Source organism: Pogona vitticeps, chromosome 2 (genome assembly GCF_051106095.1).
Source record: "Pogona vitticeps strain Pit_001003342236 chromosome 2, PviZW2.1, whole genome shotgun sequence".
NCBI lineage: Eukaryota > Metazoa > Chordata > Lepidosauria > Squamata > Agamidae > Pogona > Pogona vitticeps.
In genome coordinates this window covers 17,556,752-17,582,867 of record NC_135784.1, presented here as the reverse complement: position 1 = coordinate 17,582,867, position 26,116 = coordinate 17,556,752, and the positions used below count along the sequence as shown (strand labels likewise).

At 45.1% G+C, this 26,116-nt stretch overlaps 2 protein-coding genes across 2 annotated transcripts in view; both read left to right on the top strand.

Annotated features, from left to right (window-relative positions):
- LOC110069972 (uncharacterized) overlaps window positions 1–23,032 on the top strand; it is a 34,268-nt gene extending 11,236 nt beyond the window's left edge. Inside the window, exon 8 of the mRNA XM_078388086.1 lies at window positions 16,264–23,032. Within this exon, the coding sequence (XP_078244212.1) occupies window positions 16,264–16,811 (548 nt within the window). The 3' untranslated portion in view covers window positions 16,812–23,032. The remainder of the gene's footprint in view (window positions 1–16,263) is intronic.
- Window positions 4,708–10,274, top strand: LOC140703953 (zinc finger protein 500). The gene is made up of 4 exons (XM_072988155.2): window positions 4,708–4,846; window positions 6,767–7,758; window positions 8,099–8,195; window positions 9,920–10,274. The coding sequence occupies exons 2-4, from the start codon at window positions 7,363–7,365 to the stop codon at window positions 10,081–10,083; spliced, it is 657 nt and encodes a 218-aa protein (XP_072844256.2). The 5' UTR covers window positions 4,708–4,846; window positions 6,767–7,362; the 3' UTR covers window positions 10,084–10,274.
- Window positions 23,033–26,116: the final 3,084 nt, after the last annotated feature.

Sequence of the window (26,116 nt, the reverse complement as noted above, 5' to 3'; positions counted from 1 at the left end):
ACCCGTTCAGCGAGGATTCCCCTTGCCGGCAGCCATTTTCGCGCCCTCGCTGTTCGGCGGCTCCAAAATGGCCGCCGCAATACCCGATCTTCGCAATGCGGATTTTCCCCATTGCGAAGATCGGGTATGTTTCCGTATAGCGATCCCGAAAAAGGGATCGCTATACAGAAACATCGCTATACGGTGCACTCGCTAAGCGAGGCACCACTGTATATCTAATGAGCTAAGAAGGAACCTACTGTCTCTGTGAGTCTCTTTGGCGTCGACCTGGAAGACGGACTTGTCTCGGAACCATCTCCACATCCCAAACCTTGACAAGCTATAATGTGGAAGAGGGAGTATAAAAGGTAAGGGGAGAACCCCCAGATGATGGCTGCCTTGAGCAACCCTTGGTTGTCTTCCAGAAAGGCAGCTAGTAAAGGTGATATTTTGGAACAGAACAAGAACAACCTGTCCCTCAAATCAGAGGGGGAGAAACACTCTACAATTTTTTTTTAAAAAGCTGACTATTAAAACAAAGCTCACTGGAAATAAGTGATATTTTCATTTGAATTTTTAGGGTTTATATCTTATTTTGTGCTCATTTGCATAATGCATTGAGCATTATGAGCTAAAGAATTAATACCTGCAGCCAGAATAATTAAGAGTTATTTTTAAATAGTAGATGGGAAAACCTTTGATTTCTTCAGTGGCAAAGAATGCTCCTGCTACCGTACAATTGCACTCATTTCACACACTAGCAAGGTTATGCTCAAAATCCTACAAGGTAGGCTTCAGCAGTATGTTGATTGAGAACTTCCAGAAGTACAAGCTGGATTTCGAAGGGGTGGAGGAACTAGAGACAAATTGCTAACATGCACTGGATTATGGAGAAAGCCAAAGAGTTCCAGAAAAATATCTGCTTCATTGACTACACAAAAGACTTTGACTGTGTGGACAAAAGGAAACTATGGCAAGTTCTTAAAGAAATGGGAGTGCCTGACCACCTTATCTATCTCCTGTGAAACCGATATGTGGGACAGGAAGGAACAATTAGAACTGGATATGGAACAACTGATTGGTTCAAATATTGGGAAAGGAGTATGACAAGGCTGTATATTGTCCCCTTGCTTATTTAACTTACATGCAGAATACATCATGCGAAAGGCAGGACTGGATGAATCCCAAAATGGAATTGAGATTGCCAGAATAAATATCAACAACCTCAGATATACAGATAATACCACTCCGATGGCAGAAAGTGAGGAGGAATTAAGGAACATCTTAATGAGGGTGAAAGAGGAGAGTGCAAAAATGGTTTGAAGTTCAAAAAAACTAAGACCATGGCCACTGGTCCCATCACCTCCTGGCAAAAAATAGGGGAAGATATGGAGGCAGTGACAGATTTTACTTTCTTGGGCTCCATGATCACTGCAGATGCTGACAGCAGCCACAAAATTAAAAGACCCCTGCTTCTTGGGAGGAAAGCAATGACAAACCTCAACAGCATCTTAAAAAGCAGAGACATCACCTTGCCGACAAAGGTCCACATAGTCAAAGCTATGGTTTTTCCAGTAGCGATGTATGGAAGTGAGAGCTGGGCCATAAAGAGGGCTGACTGATGAAGAATTGATGTATTGAACTGTGGTGCTGGAGGAGACTATAGTCCCCTGGACTGCAAAGAGAACAAACCTATCCGTTTTGAAGGAAATCAACCCTGAGTACTCACTGGAAGTACAGATCCTGAACCTGAGGCTCCAATACTTTGTCCATCTCATGAGAAGAGAAGACTCCCTGGAAAAGACCCTGATGTTGGGAAAGTGCGAGGGCAAGAGGAGAAGGGGATGACAGAGGACAAGATGGTTCGACAGTGTCATCAAAGCTACCAACATGAATTTGACCAATATCCGTGAGGTCCATGGGGTCACGAAGAGTCAGACATGACTTAACAACTAAACAACAACAATTTGCTGAAGCTCTCAAGTTCAGTCCCTGACATTTCCAGATGGCATTGTCCAGGGGCTCTTCCTGAAACCCAATTCTTGAGTTGGATTTTCACTCCTAAAACATGTTCCATTATCCTGCTTTTAATAAGAGCCATAGTTTCAGCTTAGTTTGAATTGGAGAGGTAATGTTAAAGCATAACAGAGGTAAGGGAGCAAAGAACACAAGTCATAAAAAAATTGCATTTGCACTAAATTCAAAGACCAGCAGTGGGGAAGTATAGATGTTGTTGGACTGGCAAACCACGGATGATGACTGCAGCAGATGATGTTACTATTTTGCACTACAACTGCTAGAATCCCTAGCCAGCTGTCATTCAGAAATGCAAATCTCTGCTCCTCTAGTATGCTTCATAGTCCCTCTTTTCAGTTCTTTCCCTGCCTTACCCCCAAACAAAGCTATCTCCAAGAGCATTATTGCTGTCTTGATTTTGATTTTGTGAGTCTAGGTTTCTCCTACCTTTTTTCTCTCATTTCTTGCTTTCTTTCCTCCTCCGTTCTTTTTCCTTAATGGTAAGAAGAAAATGTGCCCAGCTGAAAAGAGAAGGAAATAAAAGCCTTTAGAGCATTATTAAGTAAATATTGGCCACTCAGTTATGAAAGAAGACCGTGTTGCATTGTCTGCTGAACGTGGCCAGGTCTCAGATCAGCCTATCCAGTGGCTCAAATGGATGCTTAACCATGGGAGCTGCTGGTTCAGCTACTCCAATGGCTGCATTAAGCATTCATAGCTTTGTTTTATTTTTAAATGGCTGTGCTTAAGTCCTATGGGAGAATATGCTCCTTGATCTTCCCCTGTATCGGGAGAATCCAAGCAATGGCGTCACCAATGTTTGGTCCCTGCCCTAGATGGTCCTAGGACTGTGGAACGTCATCGAGACCACATCACACCGACACCCAGATTTTTTGGCTCAGGTGGCTCTCCTCCTTTTCATTTATGGAGCACTGTTGGGGCCTTAGATCCTTCAGCGGCCCAGGACTGTGAAGTCCACACCAGAAAAAGAGGGTGGGAAGTTCCTCCTTTTCCTTTCTTCTGGACCAAGGAAGTGTCCCAACTTCAGGTCTGACATGGGAAAAGGGGAGAAACGCTTTCTCCCTTCTTCCAGCCTGTGCTCTTAATCTTTCAAGTTACTTTGTCCCCTCAAAATCAAGCAGTTAGGAGAGAAAACACTCAGTTTACTTTAATCGGTATGACATTCCACAGACTGCTTCAACGTGAGGTGGGCCTACCTCAGGAGAACGTAAGCTAACAGGGCCAGGCTTCTTTTCCCTCAGAAACATTATTAGAATTAGGCATCCTTCAGTCTCAAGAGGCTATGGTAACGTGCTCTGAATAGAGGACTTGGAATAGCGTCTCGTGTGGCTGAGAAGGCAGTTCGAGAGTGACAATCCCTTCCATACTGAAGACAAATACAGCCTGTCCCCTGTCCAGCTCCCTGATTTTGCTGGTTTCGGGACTGTCTGTTTGCCTCGCCCTGCTGTACAAGTTTCTCTTCAGATTGGGAGAGGCCATGACGCAACGCCTGCCTCCAGGCTGAACGCTCAGATGTCAGGGTTTCCCATCTGTTGAGGTCCATTGCTAAGGCCTTCAGATCCCGCTTGCAGATCTCCTTGTATCGACGCTGTGGTCTCCCTCTGGGGCAATTTCCCTGCACTAATTCTCCATACAGGAGATCTTTTGGAATCCGACCATCAGCCATTCTCACAACATGCCCAAGCCAATGTAGACATCGCTGTTTCAGTAATGCATACATGCTAAAAATTCCAGCTCGCTCTAGGACTACTGTATTTATAACTTTGTCCTGCCAGGTGATACCAAAAATGCGCTGGAGGCAATGCATATGGAAGGTGTTCAGCTTCCTCTCTTGCCGTGCGCAAAATGTCCAGGACTCACTGCAGAACAGGAGTATGCTCAGGACACAGGCTCTATAGACCTGGATCTTGGTATATGCCATCAGCTTCTTATTAAGCCATACTCTCTTTGTGAGTCTAGAGAACATGGTGGCTGCTTTCCCAGTCTGTTTATCCAGCTAGACATCTAGGGAGAGACGGTCAGAGATTGTTGAGCCAAGGTACACAAAGTCATGAACAACCTCCAATTCTTGTGTGGAGATAGTAATAGAGGGAAGTGATTCCACGTCCTGGCCCATGACTTCTGTTTTCTTCAGGCTGATGGTTCCTCAGAAACAAGACAGGGACTAAACCATGATAAGGAAACCCGGAGGATTCCAGCATTTTCTTTTTTGTGGCACTTCTGGAACTGCCTCTTTCCCTCAGAAAACAGAAAGGGGTGAACTGTTTGGGATGGAAAACAAAGAATTGTACTTCCACCCTTTTTGCCCCCCTGAGGTAAATTCTCTATAGCTTTTCCCTCAGAGAAAGAAAGGCCTTTTCCCTCTTTTGGCATGGCCAGAAACCACAGCTGCACCCATGTCAATAATCATTTGCCCTCACGTCAGTTCCAACTTGTGGCAAACCTTTTCTAGGTTTCCCAGATACAAAGGACTCAGGAGTAGTTCCCCCTTCCCATCTTTCTGGGAGGTATTTCTGAGACGGTGAGACTCTCCCAGGGCCAACCGCCCAGGTGGGTGGTGGTCTCCCAGATGGCCCAGTGGCGGGAATCGAACTCGGAACCCTGGGCTCTGCAGCTAGAGCTCTGAAAAACCACTGAGCTGTCCGGCCACCCTTCTACCTGACGGTTAAGGGCATTAAGTTGGGATTCCTAGAGGGAACCGGGTGGGGGGAAGGGAAGCCAACACAGGAAGTGTCCCTCCTGTCCCTCCTTCTTTATCTTCCGGAGGCAAATAGGGCTTCAACCTATTTGGGGGTGATCTGAGCCGCAGCCCCCGCCTCCCGCCTGGGGGGTGAGTCCGTCTGTGAGGTTTGCAGGGAAAGTGAGTGGGAACCGGGGGGAAGAAGGGGACTCCAAACCCCCCAAGCCGGCCGGGGGGAGAGAAGCGCCTCCTCCCTCAAGGAGGGGATCCGGCAAGCCCTCCAAAGGATGCCCATCGTGATTTGTGGGGCTGGCTTTGGTGGTTTTGCTACTACGAGGGAAAGAGGGAGGCGGTTGTGGGGTTTTCCAGCTCTTCCCTAGCGAATAAGAGCCGGGAACAGCCTCCGAAATATATATATATATTTTCCTTTCTTTCTTAAAAGTATTTTAGGGAGAAGCAAAATATTCCAGCTTGGCCTATCTGTGTTCGCTGGCACAAAAAAGGCAGGTTGGCCGGGCGTCCATTCAAGGGAGGGGGGGTTGGGTGGGGGGGCTGCTGGTCCAAGATATTTTGCTGCCCGAAGCCACAGACAAGATGGCCGCCCCGCCCCCCCAAAAAACGACATCTTCCATTGTCCAGGTGGTAAAGAGGTTTGATGTAGGATTGACTGGGATGGGATTTTTTTGGGGGGGGGAGAGGGAGACAGATTGGACTCCTGACAGGAGCTGTAGGACTGGCCCTGCAAACAAGGGAGGAAGGGGAATAGAAGAGAAAGATGATGAAAGATGTTGGCGGGGCTTGATGAGGTGCCTTAGGCAGAAGCTCTTGTCCTATAGCGACAGCTATAGCGACCTTTGTTCTGTTTCAGGAGGGCAGCGAATTTCTCAGCTGGTGAAGGATAGAACCTCTATCTGTTGAGGCAGTAATAAAAATTAAAAATCGGGGGGAAAGGGCTAGAATTGTCTTTTTTAAAAGGTCAAAGTTTACAAGAATGATCTAAAAGAGTTTAACCTAGAATAATAGACTGTACTGTACGTACAAAATTACTAAGCAATGTTTGTAAAAATTTCTGAGAGATATGCAAAGAAGGGAGGAAGGGGAATAGAAGAGAAAGATGGTGGAAGATGGTGGCGGGGCTTAATAAAAATTAAAAATCGGGAAAATTGCTAGAATTGTCTCTTTTTTTAAAGATCAGGGTTACATGAATGATCTAAAAATAATTTAATCTAGAATAATATGCATGCAAAATTACTAAGCAATGTTTGTAAGAATATCTTAAGAGATGTATTCTCGAAGGCTTTCATGGCTGGGATCCGATGGGTTGTTGTTCTACACCAGAGCACAGACAGAGTTCTGACTCCTGTCCTCTGGAGATGCCGGTCACAGAGACTGGTGAAATGTTTGAAAGAACAACCTTCAGAGCAAGGCCAAGTAGCCCAAAAAAACCACAGTGTCTTTTTTAAAATATTGACTGCAATAATTCATTTTTTAAATGTTGTTATTATTCTATTATTGTGTAATGATGTTGTAAGCCGCCTAGAGTGGTCATGTTACCAGATAGGCGGGATAGAAATAGAATGAATGAATGAATGAACGAATTAATTAATTAATTAATTAATTAATTAATTAATTAATTGAGTGTTTATGACTGCAAATGGTCTATTGATGAATTAAAAACCAAATGATTGATACGATTTTCTTAGTCAAAGGAATGCCTTGATAAAAATCAAGTTCATGCTTAGGGTTAAAAAGGCTTGAGGAGATCTTGACAGGAGCAAAAGGAATCAAGGAGAAAGGCATGTGGCATTAGTTGATGATTGGACATGAGTACTTAATGACCATTTAGGAGTGGTTCCTATATCTCCTGATTGTTTTTAAGTGAAAAGAGGTTATTGTTGGCTTTTCGGGCTCTTTGGCCGTGTTCTGAAGCTTGTTCTTCCTAACATTTCGCCAGTCTCTGTGGCCGTTATCTTCAGAGGACAGCACTCTGGTATGTAACTCTCAGCTGGGGAAGCTCCCCAGGTCTCTGGCTTTTATTTCAGGCTTGGCTTTCTTCTCCCTTTCTTTCAGGGTCAAGACACACTTCATGTTTCTTACCGGAAGGAAGCTCCTCAAGTCTCTACCTTTCCCTGCCTTTGTTTCTTCAGGGATGAGAGAATCTGTTCCCGATTCCTACTGCCATTGCAGTGTAATTGTTATTAACAGAAGAACATACTGTATTAGATTTGCAAAGGTTTAGCAGCAAAGGGACGTGGTGGCGCTGCGGTTTAAACCACAGAAGCATCTGTGCTAAAAGGTCAGAAGACCAAGCAGTTGTAAGTTCGAATCCACACAACGGAGTGAGCCCCCGTCATTTGTTCCAGCTCCCACCAACCTAGCGGTTCAAAAACATGAAAAATGCGAGTAGATAAATAGGTACCACAACGGTGGGAAGGTAATAGCATTCCATGTCTAGTCGTGCTGGCCTCGTGACCACAGAAGATTGTCTTCCGACAATGGAAACGGAGATGAGCACCGGCCCGTAGAGTCGGACACGACTGGAGAAATTGTCAATGGGAACCTTTACCTTTTAGCAGCAGGGTCTGATAAGGTAGTCTTTTACCTGAGAGAGAAGACGGAGGGCTCCTTTGCCTCCCCTGGAAGCTTTGCTTCAGCACAGATCAAAGATGGCTGAGGATGGCGTAGCCGGCCTCCCTGCCATCAAGATGGGGAGCAGTGAGGAATTCTATGGGCGAGAGGTGCAGAATTTCCCGGATGAGGACACAGTTGGCTCAAATGAACAATGGCAGCACTTTAGGCAGTTTTCTTACCAGGAAGCGGAGGGTCCCCGAGAGGCTTGCAGCCGACTTCATGATTTTTGCTGTCAGTGGCTGAAGCCAGAAAGGAACACAAAGACTCAGATCCTGGACTTGGTGGTCCTGGAGCAATTCCTAGCGATCCTTCCCTTGGAGATAGAGAGCTGGGTGAGGGAATGTGGAGCGGAGACCTGTTCCCAGGCGGTGGCCCTGGCCGAAGGCTTCCTCCTGAACCACGCAGAGGAGAAGAGGCAGGAAGACCAAAAGGTGAGAGCATTTCCTCTTCGTCCCCACTTTCCTTTTTGATGGCCCTATAGTCACTGCCTAATTATCCACTGAAAGTGGATAACCACCCCCCCCAATTCCATTTTGTTGGTCAGCAAGACTCAGGAAGATCATTCATGCTCTTTTGTTTTTAAAGGAAACACCATGTTTTACTGCTTCCATCCCCAAAAGAACGTAATGTGGTGTTGTGGCTGCAGAGGCAAGGCGTTGCCTCAATTGAGTGGAGGAGTTCCAACCCCATAAATATAGATATCTGCCTGTAGCATTTCTTTATCTGTTCTTTTCTCTCATTGTTTGTCTTGGATTTCCCCTTCTCTCTGAGGTCAAAGATCGATCTCTGGAGGTTCAGTCCAATTTGCCTCCAGAAGAGAAGGCTGTACTGAAGAACAGACCAACTGATGGAGGGGCCACCTTGCCAGGTAAGGATTCATGTTGGCTGCCTTGGTTTCCTTCAGTCTTGGGAGTGGGAGGAAAAAGTTATCAGCACACTTTTCTCCATTTACAAAATGTGTTTCAGAGATTAGCAACTGAAGAATTTATATGCAGAAAATAGCCTTTTGTTATGTAGCTAGAATGTCAGACGTGAAGAGCTGCGTTTCATACAAAATGAAATTAGAGAACTTAAATAAGACTTATAATAAAAATAATCATGTGCCATCAAGTCAATGCAGGCATACTGTATTTCAATCCTTTGGGGGATTTCCCAGCTACTGAATATTTAGATGTGGTTTACTCTTCGTTTCTTCTGGGAGCGTCCTGGAGCTGTGCCTCTACTCACAGGAAGCACAGTGGGGAATCAAACTCCCACACTCTGGCTCAGATACCTAAACCATTGAGCTTACTGAGCCAGCTAAAATACAAATGGGAAAAGGATATATCCTGACACTTTGCATTGTGATTTTATATATCTATCTACTTGTGCATTACAGTGGTGCCTTGCTTAACGAGTACCTTGTTAAATGACAAAACCGCTTGATGATGAGGTTTTTGTGATCGCTTTTGCGATTGCAAAACGATGTTCTAATAGGAAAAATTTGCTTCACGGTCAGTTCCCTGCTTCGGGAACCAATTTTTCACTATACGACGATTTTCAAACAGCTGATTGGCAGCTCTAAAATGGCCGGCCACTGTGCAAAATGGCTTATCACTGTGCTTTAGGACAGATTCCTCGCTATACATGCACCGGAAAAAGGCCGCCCTATGCAGGATCTTCACTTTACGATGAGGTACAGTGGTGCCCGGCATAGCGAGGTTAATCTGTTCCGGATTAACCATCGCTATGGGGAAACATCGCTATACGGAACAGGAGATGCCATAGGAATGCATTAAACTTAGTTTAATGCGTTCCAATGGCTTCTAAACTCACCGTTCTGCGAAGTTTCCCCATAGCGCAGACATTTTCTCGCCCTCGGTAAGCGAGGGCAGGGCGTGAAAACGCTGCGCGCGGCCATTTCGGGTGTTCTGGCGGCCATTTTGGAACCGCCGAACAGCTAATTCCCTGACATCGCTATGCGAAGATCGGTAAGCGAAACGCTTACCGATCATCGCAAAGTTATTTTTGGCCATAGAGACCATCGGTATGCGATCGCATTAGCGATTCCAAAAAAGGGATCGCTATGCGAATTCATCGTTATACGGTGTACTCATTATGCGAGGCACCACTGTATTTAGCCCATTGGAATGCATTGAAGGGTTTTCAATGCATTTCAATGGGTTTTTAAAATTCGCTTGACGACGATTTCGCTTAACAGCGATTTCGCTGGAACAGATTAACATCATCAAGCGAGGCACCACTCTATATTTATGTATTCCTTATGTGTTCAGTAATTCATAACTGTTTGCCTGAACTTTTGCCATCTCAAGTACATCCCTGTGAGCCATGTCAGGATGAGTGAGTGCGACTAGTACAAGCCACCCAGTGAGTGACATGAATGAATGGCAACTAGAAACAGCAACTCTAGAGTCCAACATTTGAACCCCTGCACCAGAGTGTCTTCTAGAGCAGTCTCATACATTTGATTGGGAGATAACTAATCCCACTCTTTTGAAAGAGGTTACATCCTAGTAAGCATTTAAGGCATCTAATCATAGTGTCTGAGACAGGCTGATGCAGCTGGCTTCCCACCTCTTTTCTGTCTCACAGGGATTGGCACAATGGCGGCAGCACATTTGGAGTCGCCCGTTCTGTCATGTGATGGAATCAGAGCGGAAGAGGTGGAGCGAGGATCACTAAGAAGACATGCAAGTAGCAGCCCAGTTGCCTCTGTTTCCCACTCACCTCTTTGGGAAGGATTGGAGAAGATGTGACGTTTGCCCCTCGTGGCCCCTGTTTGTCTTCCTACCACAGAGCACACGAAGGCAAACCAAACCCCTTTTCACACGCTGCCACCAATTGATCACTAAATCAACGTACTTTGCTTAGGAAAGATGAAGGTCCATTCAGTGTTCACTTTTTCTTAAAACAGGTTTATTAATTACAGATGTTTCTTTAATATTTACTTCAGGTTCATCAAGCATCAATCTTCTATTTAAATCTCACAAGTTACTATTCACTCCTCAGACTAATCACACCTCAAATCTCCCAACCATCTCTCTCTCTCTGGCTGAACTCGACTCCCCCCTTCTCCTCTCAGGCTCTTCCTTTTTAATATCTCTGGTGGCCCCACCTCTCAACCACATCAGCATAGAACATGAATAATGCATAATCTATTCAGCATAATAAGGGTGAATGCCACAGAAGATTCCCCCACCCCCCAGTTTGTTTTAGATAAGAGGTTACAAATGTATTCTCGAAGGCTTTCACGGCTTGGATCTAATGGTTGTTGTGGGTTTTTCGGGCTTCTTGGCCGTGTTCTGAAGGTGGTTCTTCCTAACGTTTCGCCAGTCTGTGGCCGGCATCCTCAGAGGACAGCAGGGGAAGTGACTAGGATCCTACGGAAAGCAAACGAAGGAGCACAGTTTGCTATCCTCTGAAGATGCCGGCCACAGAGACTGGTGAAACGTTAGGAAAAACCAGCTTCAGAACACGGCCAAGAAGCCCGAAAAACCCAGAACAACCAAGAGGTTACAAAATTCACCAGTTCTTCTGTGTGGGAACTGTGAAGAAGTTAAGAATGAGAACAGCTGAATGAGAAACCTTATCCACCCGGGCTGGCAAATTAGCCCATGCAAATCCAGTGTTTGAAGTTCTCAGCTGTTAAAAATCTGTATTTTTCCTGGGGTTAGTCAGTTCTATTCTAGAGTAGCTGCTTACACCCCCTACTCAAGCTTCCTTAGCTTCAAACTCTATATGAAACCAAATGTAACATAGTGTTCTCCAAGCTTGGGATAGCAGTACATGTTGCATTTAGCGGTTGTAGATCTGAAAAATCTTGTTTCGCTTTATATTTGAAGAATGGGCAAAAATCTGCAAAATTTTTCCTATTCAGATGAAAATTAAATATGGCAAAAGTAGAAATTGTTTTCCCATCCCTGTCCACAGTCCTGCATCTCTTTCCTTCTGGAAGAGACGGCCGGCCTATCTGGACAGACACCTTGTGTCCAGAAGTGGCTTCTCTGATGCCCATAGACAGCCTACAGGTGGGGCCTGAGGGTAAGCCCTCCCCTCTTGTCCTGCTGTTAAGACCCTTCCTTGCAAGCACAATTCCAAGGACTGCAGCCTCTGCCCTGGAAGGGGTGCGGAGCCCTTAGGCCGTTAATTAATTTATGATTGTTGTTCATTTCTTTATTTAAAATATTTGTATTGCATCCTTTCTCCTCGGGAGGACCCGAGGCAGCTTACAATATAAAAACAAACCGTATTTAAAACTTTCGTAAAATAGCAGCTCTTCTCTTCGGCAGGTCTTGGGATAAAGCCTGCCTGAAAGAAAAGGTCTCAGCCTGCTTGGAGAAAGGCCAGCCTGCCCTCCTGTGGAGAGAGTGCCGATGTTTGGCAGCAGTAACCAAAAAGGCTCTCTCTTCAGCCCATGTTGTTGAGGGCTTTGTAGGTCAAAAGCAGAAAACAGATCAGCAACAAGTAGAGGCGATGTACTGGGGGTGGAGTTATGTGATGCCTTTAACCAGTCTTGGGGAACAATCTGGTGGCATCGTTTTGGACCTGCTGAGATTTCTGAACACTTTCCAAAGGCATGGAGAGCATGTTACAGTAATCCAGCCTGGAGGTAAGTAAAGCATGTCTCACGGGGCCAGATGAGACACCGGCACCTAGCACACTCGTTTTCACTCTCCAAATGGCAACCTTGGCCATCATCAAGACCTGGGCATGCAGCTGAGGAAGGAATCCATGAACACGTTCTAGCTGCAAACCTGTGTTTTCAGGGGGACCTTAACCCTACCTGGCACAGACTGAAACTCTTTCCCCTTTCAACCAACCAGGAGCACTTCTGTCTTGTATGGATGAAGCTTCCGCTTATTAGGCACACTGCGAATTCCAGCCACCAAAGTTTGAATCCTCCATTATATATCCCCAGCTGTTAAACTTTTAGCTAGCCTTCGGACTTTTGCCAGTAGACTCTTCTATGACTAATAGATTTTTTTCCTTACTCAGTGTCCACTGACCTTTGAGGACGTGGCTGTGGATTTCACCCAAGAGGAGTGGGCACTGCTGCATCCTCGCCAGAGAGCTCTACATAAGGAAGTCATGCAGGAGAACTGTAGGATTGTGACCTCTCTCGGTAAGTTCACAGTCTCCTGATAGTATCTCAGGAAACCACTTTGTTGTTGGACAAGAGCACTCCAGGCCCTCCTGTCTTCCACTGCCTCCCGGAGTTGGGTCAAATTCATGTTGGTGGCTTCCATGACACTGTCCATCCATCTCCTCCTCTGTCGTCCCCTTCTCCTCTTGCCTTCACACTTTCCCAACATCAGAGTCTTTTCCGGGGAGTCTTCTCTTCCCATGAGATGGCCAAAGTATTGGAGCCTCAGCTTCAGGATCTGTCCTTCCTTGTTTCTGTCCATGGAGTTTTCTTGGGAAAGATACTGAAGTGGCTTGGCAGTTCCTGCTCCAGGTGAATTGCGTCTAGTCAGAATTCTCCCCTATGACTTGTCCGTCTTGGATGCCCCTGCACGGCATAGCCCATAGCTTCTCTGAATTACTCAAGCCCCTTCGCCACGACAAGGCAGCAATCAGTGAAGGGGTCCAGCCACTTTGCTGTTGTTGTTTAAGTCATTAAGTCGTGCCCAACTCTTTGTGACCCCATGGACTAGAGCACTGCCAGCCACTTAGGGAACCTTAATTGAGAGTTGGAGAACTCTGATGAACCTTTAGATACTGTTAAACTCCTATCTCCCATCAGCCTTTGCCAACCTGACTAATGATGAAACATGAGGGGAGCAGTGGGCTAAAGGTTCTCCATTCCTGCCTTAACTTAAGGGATTCCAATGAGGTGCTACTCTGATTAAGAAGATTTTCATAGATACAGAAGGGGATGGGTGAGAAGAGTGGGCTAAAGCAGACACTTCTCTCTCCCATGTTAGAGGAATAGTCTAGGGAAGACAGAACAGCTGTATTTTCAAAATGTGGCAATGACCTGGGGATGGATTTATTCACCGAAGAAGCATAATCTCATTGTGAGGGTTCGCTTTTCTTCACCTCCCCCGTACCAAATAAACTCGGAGACTCTTTTAAACCAAACAATTTGTCTTCATTTATTAAAGGGGGAAAGGGTATAGAACTGTCATTCAAGTCTGCACAAAACTTCTCCTGTTCGAACAACGGTTCTCTCAGGGGTGTCCAATCTTCAACAAAAGGGTTACTGGTCCTCATCGCTCCTAGACCTGGTGGTCTTGATGAGGTGTCTTCAGGTACGAGGTTGTCTCCTTCCCTCATCCGAAGTGGGGTTGTTTCTTCATGCCCTGTGTATCCCCAGGGTATGTGGTCCTCCCCCTCGGGGTAGCCCCAGGGTCCGGGTAGCCACCCAGTTTCCTCAGCTCCTCCAAAAGCCATTGGCGCTTTTCCTCTCTCTCCCTTTCTACCCGTCTCTTTTCCTCAGCTAACTTCCGACGCCACTCACGGGTTTCTCTTTCTCCCCAGTAAGAGGGTCGTATAGACATTTCTCTTCTTCTCTTCTCCTCAGCCTCTTTATGGGTGAGACGCACCGTCTCCCATTTACCCGTCCACGGGTCTTGGATCGACACCCATTCCCATCCGTCTTCCCCTCTCTCCTTCACCTGACTGACCTCCCCCACAGCTCCCTCTTCTGGTTCCTTTCTCCCTTTTCCCGCCCAAACTGCAGGAGTCTGGGTGGCTACACTTAACCCTTTCAGCTCCTGGGTTAGATCCTCAGTATCCACGGCCTGATGGAGCATCCGTGGAGGGAACGGTCTGGGAGCAGTTTGTGTACCCGCGGTTGCCTTAGGGCGAGACGGCACTCCTAACATCACCTCGCGACCCGGGGCTCGGGTATTACACTCATTTATTCTGGGGAGGCAGCATTATAAGGCCCGGAATCATGTTTGTTTTCTCCCCTGTACAATTGCAGGCTGCACACTCAAACCAAGACTGGTTGAATTCTCAACATAACAGTTTTCTCTGTACATATAATTTTGTCCTCTTCACAGGCATTTTTGGCCAAAAGACTCCTGGGTGATGAAATTACATTTTAATGGGTAGTAACACATCTTGTCTTCTGAGATGAAGAGGGGAGTTAGGGAAAGGCTGGTTGAAGAGAGAGTGAGAGAAGGTACTTTTATTGTAGATCGAGACAGGGAAGATTTGAATTTCCAGATGTTTTGGAAAGTGGCTCCTATCTAGAATGATGGATGTGTACTTGTGCTACCACTGCGAGTGCTAGACATCCAAAACAACCTGTACATAATGAGAATGTTCCTTCCCTTTTAAAAGTGTGATTGATTCATTTTAGTTAACTAATGTCTATCTGCAGCCTGTAACAGCACTGTTTGCGGTGCAAAGTAGCAGCCACCCATCTTCTCAGGAGAAAATCTTTTAAAAGGTAGGAGCCATCTTAGGTTAGGAACTTTTGAGCTTTAGTGTAACATTTTCCTGCTGATTTTGGGTGGGTTTAGAAGCAACCTACAGTGGTACCTCAACTTACAAACTTAATCTGTTTTGAAACGACGTTTGTACGTCAAAACGTTCGTAAGCCGAAGTATCATTTTCCATTGAAAGGGATGGGACCGGAATTAATCCGTTCCAGCATTTCAAAAAATTACCTTTGATGGTCTCAAAGGGCTTTCCCCCCGACATTGGAAGAAGCCGTTTGAGAGATCTGAAGGCAAAAAGGCAGGGAGAAAGGGCGGGAAATTTGAATTTCCCGCCCTTTCTCCCTGCCTTTTTGCCTTCGGAGTTCTCAAACAGCTTCCTATGATGTCGGGGAGAAAGCCTTTTAAGAGCTCTGAAGGCGACGAACGGCTCCGTTTGCAAAAAATGGCATTGACTTGCGAACAGAGCCTCAACCTCATTCGTAGGTCAAGGCTCCGTACACAAGTCAATACCAATTTTTGCGGAGCCATTCGTAAATCGAACAGTTCGTATGTAGGGACATTCATAAGTCGAGGGTTGATTGTATTTCCATTTTTCCCTTCTGACCTGCTGAGGAGAGATCAGTTTTACTGCAACTGCACCATTCTCTTTGTGTAATCAGAAGTGCCTTTCCCCCTTTCTGAAGATTTTTGTCATTCACACTAGAGATTCACTCTTTACTGATTTTCACTCTTTGTGATTTTTCCTAGCAGATAACAAGAGGAGAACATGTACCAACTGTGGCAGTGTTTTTACTCACAGATGTGACCTTCAAAGGCACCAACAAACTCGTGCAGAACAGATGTGTTCTACCACAGAAAAGCCCTACAAATGCACTCTGTGTGAGAAATGTTCTGCCTTAACAACAGTGCCTGGAAAGAAACATTTTAGAAGTCAAGCAACCAGAAAATATCTTGATTTCAAGTTACCACTTCCATGCCAGCAGGATGACTGCATAAGAGAGAACCCATATGAAGGTAGCAATCAACTTTTTGTCTGGAATTTAAACCCTGTGACCTGCCAGAGACGAGAGAAACCATACAAATGCCAGCAGTGTGGGAAATGTTTTGCTCAAAAGCCAGACCTTCCGAGACATCAGAAATTTCACTCAGGAGAGAAACCACACAAATGCCAGGAGTGTGGAAAATTTTTTGCTCAAAAGCCAGACCTTAGGAGGCATCAGAAAATCCACTCAAAAGAGAAATTGTGTAAATGCCAAGAGTTTGGGAAAAGTTTTCCTCAAAATGTTATGAAGCATGAGAAAGTGCTTTCAGGTTTAAACTCATACAAATGTCAAGAGTGTGGAAAATATTTTGCTCAAATCTCTAACCTTAGGAAGCATCAGAACGGCCACTCAAGATTAAAACCGTACAAATGTCAGGAGTGTTGGAAATGTTTCGCTCATCATTCAGTTCTTTTGATCCACCAGAGAATCCACACAGGAGAGAAACCATTTAAATGCCAGCTGTGTGGGAAATGTTTTGCTAACAATTCAAACCTTCTGACACACCAGAGACTTCACAGAGGAGAAAAACCATGCAAATGTCAGGAGTGTGGTAAATGTTTCACTCATCATTCAGTTCTTTTGATCCACCAGAGAGTCCACACAGGAGAGAAACCATGTAAATGCCAGCTGTGTGGGAAATGTTTTGCTAACAATTCAAACCTTCTGGCACACCAGAGACTTCACACAGGAGAAAAACCATACAAATGTCAGGAGTGTGGTAAATGTTTTTCTCACAACTCAACGCTTGTGACACACCAGAGAGTCCATACTGGAGAGAAACCATACAAATGCCAGGAGTGTGGGAAATGTTTTGCTCAGAGTTCAGGACTTCTGAAACATCAGAGAGTCCACACTGGAGAGAAATCATACAAATGTCTGGAGTGTGGTAAATGTTTTTCTCACAACTCAACGCTTGTGACACACCAGATAGTTCACACTGGAGAGAAACCATACAAATGCCAGGAGTGTGGAAAAAGGTTTGCTCAGAAAACACATCTTCTGAGGCATCACAGAATCCACATAACACAGATCATAGCAATGCAAGAATGAGGGATATGTTTTATTTCTGAGTTAGACTTCATTAGGCATCAGAAAACCTACACAGGAGAGAAGCCACACAAATGCCAGAGGTGTTAAGAAATGTATGTACAATGTTTTACTTGCAGTTCTAATTGTATTACTCACCAGAGTCTACATAGGGGCAGGGAACTAATGATGTGAGTAATTGTGGCAACCCCAGACCTACTGGAGTATCCCACCCTATAGTTATGCTGCCACCAACCATTCCCTGTAAGGAGTCACACAGACCAGGAATGGATTTTAATAAACAAAAGAACAAGGTTTATTGAAACAACAAACAGGGTAAATAAAAGAATCAGGTAAATAGGAAACTGGAACGTGGCATAGCCCCAATCATACACATACAACAGATTGGTTCCCACTGAACACTTTAAGGTAACGCACAGACCCTGAACCTATCAGTTCTGGCTACCTAGATAGAAACCTGAACCTATCAGGTATGTACTAACTGACAAACAGTTGTACCCAGTCTGACACACAGACTCCAACTCCAACTCTCCACACAAGCTCCAAATATATATACAGTACAGCTCCTCCCCCCTGATGTCCCGCCTTCCACTCCCCATAGGATGGAACTTTCCCTCCAAACCCATGACAGACAGGTACCATCAGTGCTGTATGTGACACCTCCCCTCTTTATAAGTTGTTTTGCGGGGGAAAAGCTAAAGTGCTTTTCTCCAAAAAAACAACCAGGATCAAAACACATAACCGTTATACATTATAACACAATACCATACTTACTCACTCTAGGTCAAACATATCACTTATGCATTTAAACATTAATATTTGCAATACATTAAGTTACCTTTATTAATACAAACCAAGCCTGTTCAATAAACAGGTACATTTAACTTTTGGTCACCAAAATATACATAGTCCATGGTTTCTTTGCCGTCTTCACTCGTCGGGTCTTCTTGACAAGGCGTCAGCAACACAGTTCATTGACCCTCTGACCACCTTCACTTCAAAGTCAAAATCTTGCAGGTTTAAAGCCCACCTCATAAGTTTACTATTGTGGGTTTTCATTGTCTTTAACCACTGCAGTGGTGAGTGGTCAGTGCACAGAACAAAATGTCTTCCCCAGATGTAAGGTTTGGCCTTCTGAATCGCGTATACTATGGCCAGGCACTCCTTTTCCACGGTTGCCAAATGTCTCTCACCTTTCTGGAGTTTCCTACTCAGGTAGGACACTGGATGCTGGTCACCATTTTCATCCTCCTGGCAAAGAACTGCTCCTACCCCGCTGTTAGACGCATCGGTGTAGATGATGAACTCCCGGTCGAAGTCGGGAGCACGCAGCACTGGATAATGGACGAGCGCCTCCTTCAACCTCTGGAACGCCGCCTCACAGTCGCTGGTCCACGGGATGCGGTCATCAGTCTTCTTCCGCGTCAGATCGGTCAGCGGAGTCGCCATCTCGCTAAACCTCGGGATGAACTTTCTGTAGTAGCCCACCAACCCAAGAAATGATTTGACTTTTTTCTTGGTGTTGGGTCTGGGCCAATCACGAACGGCTTCTATCTTGGCCTCTAGGGGTTTGATCACTCCTCCCCCTACTATGTGACCCAAGTATTTTATTTCTGGGCTACCCAGCTGACACTTGCTTGCCTTTACTGTTAGCCCTGCTGCACTTAACCTCTGCAGCACTATCTCCAGCTTATTTGGAAAAACCTTATGATATTTAGTGAGCAGCACCTCTAGTTCTTGCTGCTGGTCTTGGGTGAGTGCAGGACTGATCTTCACCTCATCTGGGTTGTATTTCACTTCCCCTCTACCCTACAAGAAGGGTAATTCAGCTTCCTCACTCTCAGCTGCTTTTATGGCAAATAAAACCCTCTGTTCCCCTCTGTAGTAGGGTTTCAGGGCATTCACATGTACCACCCTCCGTGCTTGGTGTTCCTCCTGTTCTATAAGGTAGTTCAGATCCGACATCTTGGAAATGACCCTGTATGGTCCTGCCCATTTGAGCTGCAGTTTGTTCTCTTTGCAGGGCCTAAGCCAAAGCACTTCCTCCCCTGGGTTAAAGTGCCTCTCCCTGGCTTTCTGGTCATACCAGGTTTTCTGTCTGACCTTCTGAGCTTGCAGGTTTTCTGCTGCTAGCTCTAGGTTTCTCTTCAGGTCATTCATTAAAGTGTCTATATACGTCACAACATCTTGTGGGTCACCCTGGGTGATCTGCTCCCAATTTTGTTTGATTAAATCAAGTGGACCTTTTACTTTTCTCCCAAACAAAAGTTCAAACGGACTGAACCCGGTACTGGCTTGGGGCACTGATCGATAAGCAAACAAAAGGGATTGCAGCTTCTGGTCCCAATTGTTTGGATTCTCTGCCAAGTAAGCCCTAATCATGCGCATCAGAGTCCCATTGAACTTCTCCGTTAACCCATTACTTTCGGGGTGATAGGCAGTGGTTTCCTTGTGTTTAATTCCACAGATTTGCCATAACCGTTTCATGAGCTTTGATGTAAACGATGTGCCCAAATCTGTGATTATTTCTGAGGCAAATCCCATCCTGGACATATACCCCACCAAGGCATCTGCCACTGCGGTAGTTTCGATGTTAGACAAGGGTATGGCTTCGGGGTACCTCGTGGCATGGTCCACAATGGTGAGAATGAACCGGTTCCCCCTCTTTGTGGCCTTGGGCAAAGGTCCCACAATATCCACTCCTATACATTTGAACGGGGTGTCAATCACAGGCAAAGGGCACAACTTCGCTTTGGTCCTGTCACGGTTATTCCCCTGCCTTTGACACACATCACATTGTTTACAGAACTCCTTGATCCGCTTCCCTATTTCAGGCCAGTAAAATTTTTGTGTGATTCTCTGCTGTGTTTTGTTCACCCCTAAGTGCGCAGCAAACATGTCAGAGTGCCCCCTTTGTAAGATCATGGGGCGATACTTTTCAGGTACCACTAGCTGACTTCTGATCCCATCTCCCCCTTTTGAGATATTCATCAGGGTCTCTCTATATAAAATTCCCTTTTTCTCGCAAAATCTCGCTGGGGTTTCAGGTGTTAGCTGGGTGTCTGTCACCTTTTCAAAACACTTTCGGAGAGTGGCGTCTGCCTTTTGCTCTTGGCCAAATTTGCTGTCCGTGGTTAAGGTTTCTGCCACGGCTTCGGGACTACCCTCATCTGCTTTAGCCTCGGGCTCTTCAGTACCCCCCTGAACTGTCCCCGTGGTAGCTTGTGAGCGTGTAATCACTAGCACCCGTTTCACATGTTCAGCCAGGTCATTTCCCACGAGCACGGCTGCTGGCAGAGTCGATGAAATCGCTAGCCGCCAAACTCCCCTCCAGCCTTGAAAGCTCACAGGTACCTCAGCTACTGGCAGTGAGATTACCTGCCCCTCAATCCCTGCCACCTTCAGGCTCTCATTTGGGATTATATACTTCCTAGGAATAATGTCTGGATGGCACAGGGTCACCTGGGAACAAGTATCCCTTAGCCCCCTATACTGATGGTCAAGTATTCCTACGTCCACCCCTGCGGTCTCAAACAATTGCGAATCTGTCCTCACTAGTAAGCAGCGCTTGACCTCCACAAGAGGACCATTTTCCCCAGCCTGATCAGCAGATGTAACTGGTTCAGATTGAGTAGCCATGGCAACAGGCTCCCTCAGTGGCAAGGAGCTTTGCTCTGTCTGGACACAGAACACAGCTTTTGGCTTGGTTCCACTCAAATCATGAGGCAAATTTCCCTTTAGCTGCTTTAATTTCTCACACTCTGAGATTAGATGGCCCTTTCCTTGACAGAAATAACATTTTCTGCTGTACTTGGAGTCTTTCTAATCTGGTTTTGGTTTTCCCTCCAAAATCTGAGGTCTTGGTGGTTTCATGTCTGAGGGCTTCCTTTCAACATGGGCCCCTCCCCCTTGCTGGTTTTTCCCTGGTCCCTGAGAGTACGTGCTGTAGGTTTCTTTGGGCTTACCCACAGTTTTCCCCTCAGCACCTAAGGGCTTCCTTATTTGGTAAATAAAATCTGCGATCTCTGCCGCTTCTGTCACCGATTTAGGTTTCTTCTCCCTCACATGGAACTTTAGTTCCCCATGCAGGACTGAATAAAACTGTTCCAGCGCTATCAGGTCTTTGAGCTGCTGGAAGGTCTCTGTCCCCTCCTGATACAGCCATTTCTCTAGCAACCTCACCAGTTGGGCCCCCACTTGGGTAAAAGTCTGCTCTGGTTTTTTTGTGAGTGACCTGAATTTTTGCCTCAGCTGTTCAGCATTTATCTCATGCCGGGCAAACACCAGTTTTTTAAACTCAGCGAAGTCCTTCAGCAGTTCCACTGGCATCTCTGCATAGACTTCTGCCAGGCTGCCACTGATTAAAGATCGTATAATGGTCATCTTCTCAGTTTCCCTTACTGAGAAGTCCACAAACGCTCTTTCCACGAGGGAAAAGAACACCTCAGGGCAATCTCCCTTGTGGTACACAGGGAATTTCTTCAGGTCAGTTTTAGACAGGCTGCCTTCCCCATTCCCTGGGTTCCCCTCATTATTATTGTTATTCCCATTTCTACTCATTATTTCCATCTTCTTCAGCTCAAACGCCATTTTTTCTAACTCAAACTGTCTCTGTTTCTCTTCCCTTTGAAACGCCATTCTTTCTCTCTCTAATCTTTCTTCTTTTTCAATTTCCCTCACCCTCAGTTCATGCTGTTGGGCTAGGAGCATTTTCCTGAGTTCTGAGGTCAGTTCTCCCGTGCTCTCATCCTGCACTGAGCCAAATTCCTCCTCAGAACCTTGGTCTCCCTGTGGTTCTCTCACTTCCTCCATTTCTGCCATTTGGCTTCGAGTCAAGGGCATAATCCCCCCCAGAACAGGCTGCCTTCAAAAGTCACGCCTCAAAATAAAACGACGACTTTTTTCCTTTTGCCTCAGAAACAGCCTTCTATAGACTGCTGCTGTCCCTCCAGCAGCAACTTGCAACTGTTGCCAGACAAAATTCACCCCCTCTGCTAGGCCTCTCAGCAGACAGGCTAGATCACTGTTACTTCACGCATCTTTGCCTCAGCCCTTTCCCGCCAAAACGGGTTGTCTCAGAGCTCCCTAATCTAGTCCCCCAATCTGAGTTTGCACGTTCTTCCACTAGCCTACCTCCCCGTGAGGTAAGCCTAGAAGATTACCTACGCGCCCTCAGATTTTCCCTGACTAGACCCCCCTTGCTCTGGGCACACTTGCCAAGGCTTTGCTGGACCACTGGACAACTGGACCAGTCGTATCCCACACGCTGGACACCAATCAATGTGGCAACCCCAGACCTACTGGAGTATCCCACCCTATAGTTATGCTGCCACCAACCATTCCCTGTAAGGAGTCACACAGACCAGGAATGGATTTTAATAAACAAAAGAACAAGGTTTATTGAAACAACAAACAGGGTAAATAAAAGAATCAGGTAAATAGGAAACTGGAACGTGGCATAGCCCCAATCATACACATACAACAGATTGGTTCCCACTGAACACTTTAAGGTAACGCACAGACCCTGAACCTATCAGTTCTGGCTACCTAGATAGAAACCTGAACCTATCAGGTATGTACTAACTGACAAACAGTTGTACCCAGTCTGACACACAGACTCCAACTCCAACTCTCCACACAAGCTCCAAATATATATACAGTACAGCTCCTCCCCCCTGATGTCCCGCCTTCCACTCCCCATAGGATGGAACTTTCCCTCCAAACCCATGACAGACAGGTACCATCAGTGCTGTATGTGACAGTAATCAAAGATATTGGGAAAGACATTAAAGACTCATGGGCTATTCAAGTTTGTTTGAATTCTACCTAGTTCATAGGATGACTCAGTTCATTCAAAAATATTAAGTTTCAGAACATGCAAGAAATGGCCTTCTGTGTGGCTCCTAGGCTATTCAAGGCCTTGCCTTCCAAATGGTCATCTGACTGATTTGAAGAAAGGAGTAAAAAAATCTTTTTTTTTTTTTGACTGGCATATGATGTTTCATATGTCTTCCTTTTTTAAAAATAATGTAAATTTCCATCTTTTGCTATTATAATGGCTTTAGTTGGTTCACTTTGAATGCCTTGATGATGGAGCAGGTTTACATGAGTTCCTTCATTTTTTAGCTAAATGATCTGTTTTTATCTCCCTTGAACCCTATCCTTTAATAGAAAGGTGTGGTACGCATTTTAAATACAAATAAAAACATACACAAATATGGGCATTCTTCTGTACTGTCATATCACTTCTGACTAATGTTGACCCTTTAAATGAGTGACCTCCAAAAGCTGCTGTTGCCATCAACCTCACTCAGCTCTTGCAACATAAAGACCATGCCTTCCGTGCTCAAGTCAATCAAAAGGCAGATCTTCCACTTTTCCCAACATCCCAGTTTGTATAAAGCCAGATCTTTAAAATATCTAAAAGCGCTTAAGCCCTAAGGGCAAAAAGAAGTAAAATAATTAAGATATCAGCTTTACAGTCAGAACTGGACCATTTGTAATATTGAACTTTCTTATTCTTCAATTTAAAAAATCTCGTTCTGTTTTATAAATCCTGTTAACAAGATAGATAAATATATCTAATGAGCTAAGAAGGAATCTACTGTCTCTGTGAGTCTCCTTGGCGTCGACCTGGAAGACGGAATTGTCTCGGAACCATCTCCACATCCCAAACCTTGACAAGCTATAATGTGGAAGAGGGAGTATAAAAGGTAATGGGAGAACCTCCAGATGATGGCTGCCTTGGGCAACCCTTGGTTGTCTTCCAGAAAGGCAGCTAGTAAAGGTGATATTTTGGAACAGAACAAGAACAACCTGTCCCTCAAATCAGAGGGGGAGAAACACTCTACAATTTTTTTTAAAAAAGCTGACTTATTAAAACAAAGCTCACTGGAAATAAGTGATATTTTCATTTGAATTTTTAGGGTTTATATCTTATTTTGTGCTCATTTGCATAATGCATTGAGCATTATGAGCTAAAGAATTAATACCTGCAGCCAGAATAATTAAGAGTTATTTTTAAATAGTAGATGGAAAACCTTTGATTTCTTCAGTGGCAAAGAATGCTCCTGCTACCGTACAATTGCACTCATTTCACACACTAGCAAGGTTATGCTCAAAATCCTACAAGGTAGGCTTCAGCAGTATGTTGATTGAGAACTTCCAGAACTACAAGCTGGATTTCGAAGGGGTGGAGGAACTAGAGACCAAATTGCTAACATGCGCTGGATTATGGAGAAAGCCAAAGAGTTCCAGAAAAACATCTGCTTCATTGACTACACAAAAGACTTTGACTGTGTGGACAAAAGGAAACTATGGCAAGTTCTTAAAGAAATGGGAGTGCCTGACCACCTTATCTATCTCCTGTGAAACTGATATGTGGGCAGGAAGGGACAATTAGAACTGGATATGGAACAACTGATTGGTTCAAATATTGGGAAAGGAGTATGACAAGGCTGTATATCGTCCCCTTGCTTATTTAACTTACATGCAGAATACATCATGCGAAAGGCAGGACTGGATGAATCCCAAAATGGAATTGAGATTGCCAGAATAAATATCAACAACCTCAGATATACAGATAATACCACTCTGATGGCAGAAAGTGAGGAGGAATTAAGGAACATCTTAATGAGGGTGAAAGAGGAGAGCGCAAAAATGGTCTGAAGTTCAAAAAAACTAAGACCATGGCCACTGGTCCCATCACCTCCTGGCAAAAAATAGGGGAAGATATGGAGGCAGTGACAGATTTTACTTTCTTGGGCTCCATGATCACTGCAGATGCTGACAGCAGCCACGAAATTAAAAGACCCCTGCTTCTTGGGAGGAAAGCAATGACAAACCTCAACAGCATCTTAAAAAGCAGAGACATCACCTTGCCGACAAAGGTCCACATAGTCAAAGCTATGGTTTTTCCAGTAGCGATGTATGGAAGTGAGAGCTGGGCCATAAAGAGGGCTGACTGATGAAGAATTGATGTATTGAACTGTGGTGCTGGAGGAGATTATAGTCCCCTGGACAGCAAAGAGAACAAACCTATCCGTTTTGAAGGAAATCAACCCTGAGTACTCACTGGAAGTACAGATCCTGAACCTGAGGCTCCAATACTTTGGCCATCTCATGAGAAGAGAAGACTCCCTGGAAAAGACCCTGATGTTGGGAAAGTGCGAGGGCAAGAGGAGAAGGGGATGACAGAGGACAAGATGGTTCGACAGTGTCATCGAAGCTACCAACATGAATTTGACCAAACTCCGTGAGGTCCATGGGGTCACGAAGAGTCGGACATGACTTAACAACTAAACAACAACAATTTGCTGAAGCTCTCAAGTTCAGTCCCTGACATTTCCAGATGGCATTGTCCAGGGGCTCTTCCTGAAACCCAATTCTTGAGTTGGATTTTCACTCCTAAAACATGTTCCATTATCCTGCTTTTAATAAGAGCCATAGTTTCAGCTTAGTTTGAATTGGAGAGGTAATGTTAAAGCATAACAGAGGTAAGGGAGCAAAGAACACAAGTCATAAAAAAATTGCATTTGCACTAAATTCAAAGACCAGCAGTGGGGAAGTATAGATGTTGTTGGACTGGCAAACCACGGATGATGACTGCAGCAGATGATGTTACTATTTTGCACTACAACTGCTAGAATCCCTAGCCAGCTGTCATTCAGAAATGCAAATCTCTGCTCCTCTAGTATGCTTCATAGTCCCTCTTTTCAGTTCTTTCCCTGCCTTACCCCCAAACAAAGCTATCTCCAAGAGCATTATTGCTGTCTTGATTTTGATTTTGTGAGTCTAGGTTTCTCCTACCTTTTTTCTCTCATTTCTTGCTTTCTTTCCTCCTCCGTTCTTTTTCCTTAATGGTAAGAAGAAAATGTGCCCAGCTGAAAAGAGAAGGAAATAAAAGCCTTAGAGCATTATTAAGTAAATATTGGCCACTCAGTTATGAAAGAAGACCGTGTTGCATTGCCTGCTGAACATGGCCAGGTCTCAGATCAGCCTATCCAGTGGCTCAAATGGATGCTTAACCATGGGAGCTGCTGGTTCAGCTACTCCAATGGCTGCATTAAGCATTCATAGCTTTGTTTTATTTTTAAATGGCTGTGCTTAAGTCCTATGGGAGAATAAACCTCTTGATCTTCCCCTGTATCTGGAGAATCCGAGCAATGGCATCACCAATGTTTGGTCCCTGCCCTAGATGGTCCTAAAGCTGTGGAACGTCGAGACCACATCACACCGACACCCACATTTTTTGGCTCAGGTGACTCTCCTCCTTTTCATTTATGGAGCACTGTTGGGGCCTTAGATCC

Coding starts and splice junctions, on each gene's coding strand:
- LOC140703953 (XM_072988155.2), top strand. CDS start 7,363: ATGGCTGAGGATGGCGTAGCCGGCCTCCCTGCCATCAAGATGGGGAGC. Junction 7,759..8,098: donor AGAGGCAGGAAGACCAAAAG/GTGAGAGCATTT, acceptor CTTCTCTCTGAG/GTCAAAGATCGATCTCTGGA. Junction 8,196..9,919: donor TGGAGGGGCCACCTTGCCAG/GTAAGGATTCAT, acceptor TCTGTCTCACAG/GGATTGGCACAATGGCGGCA.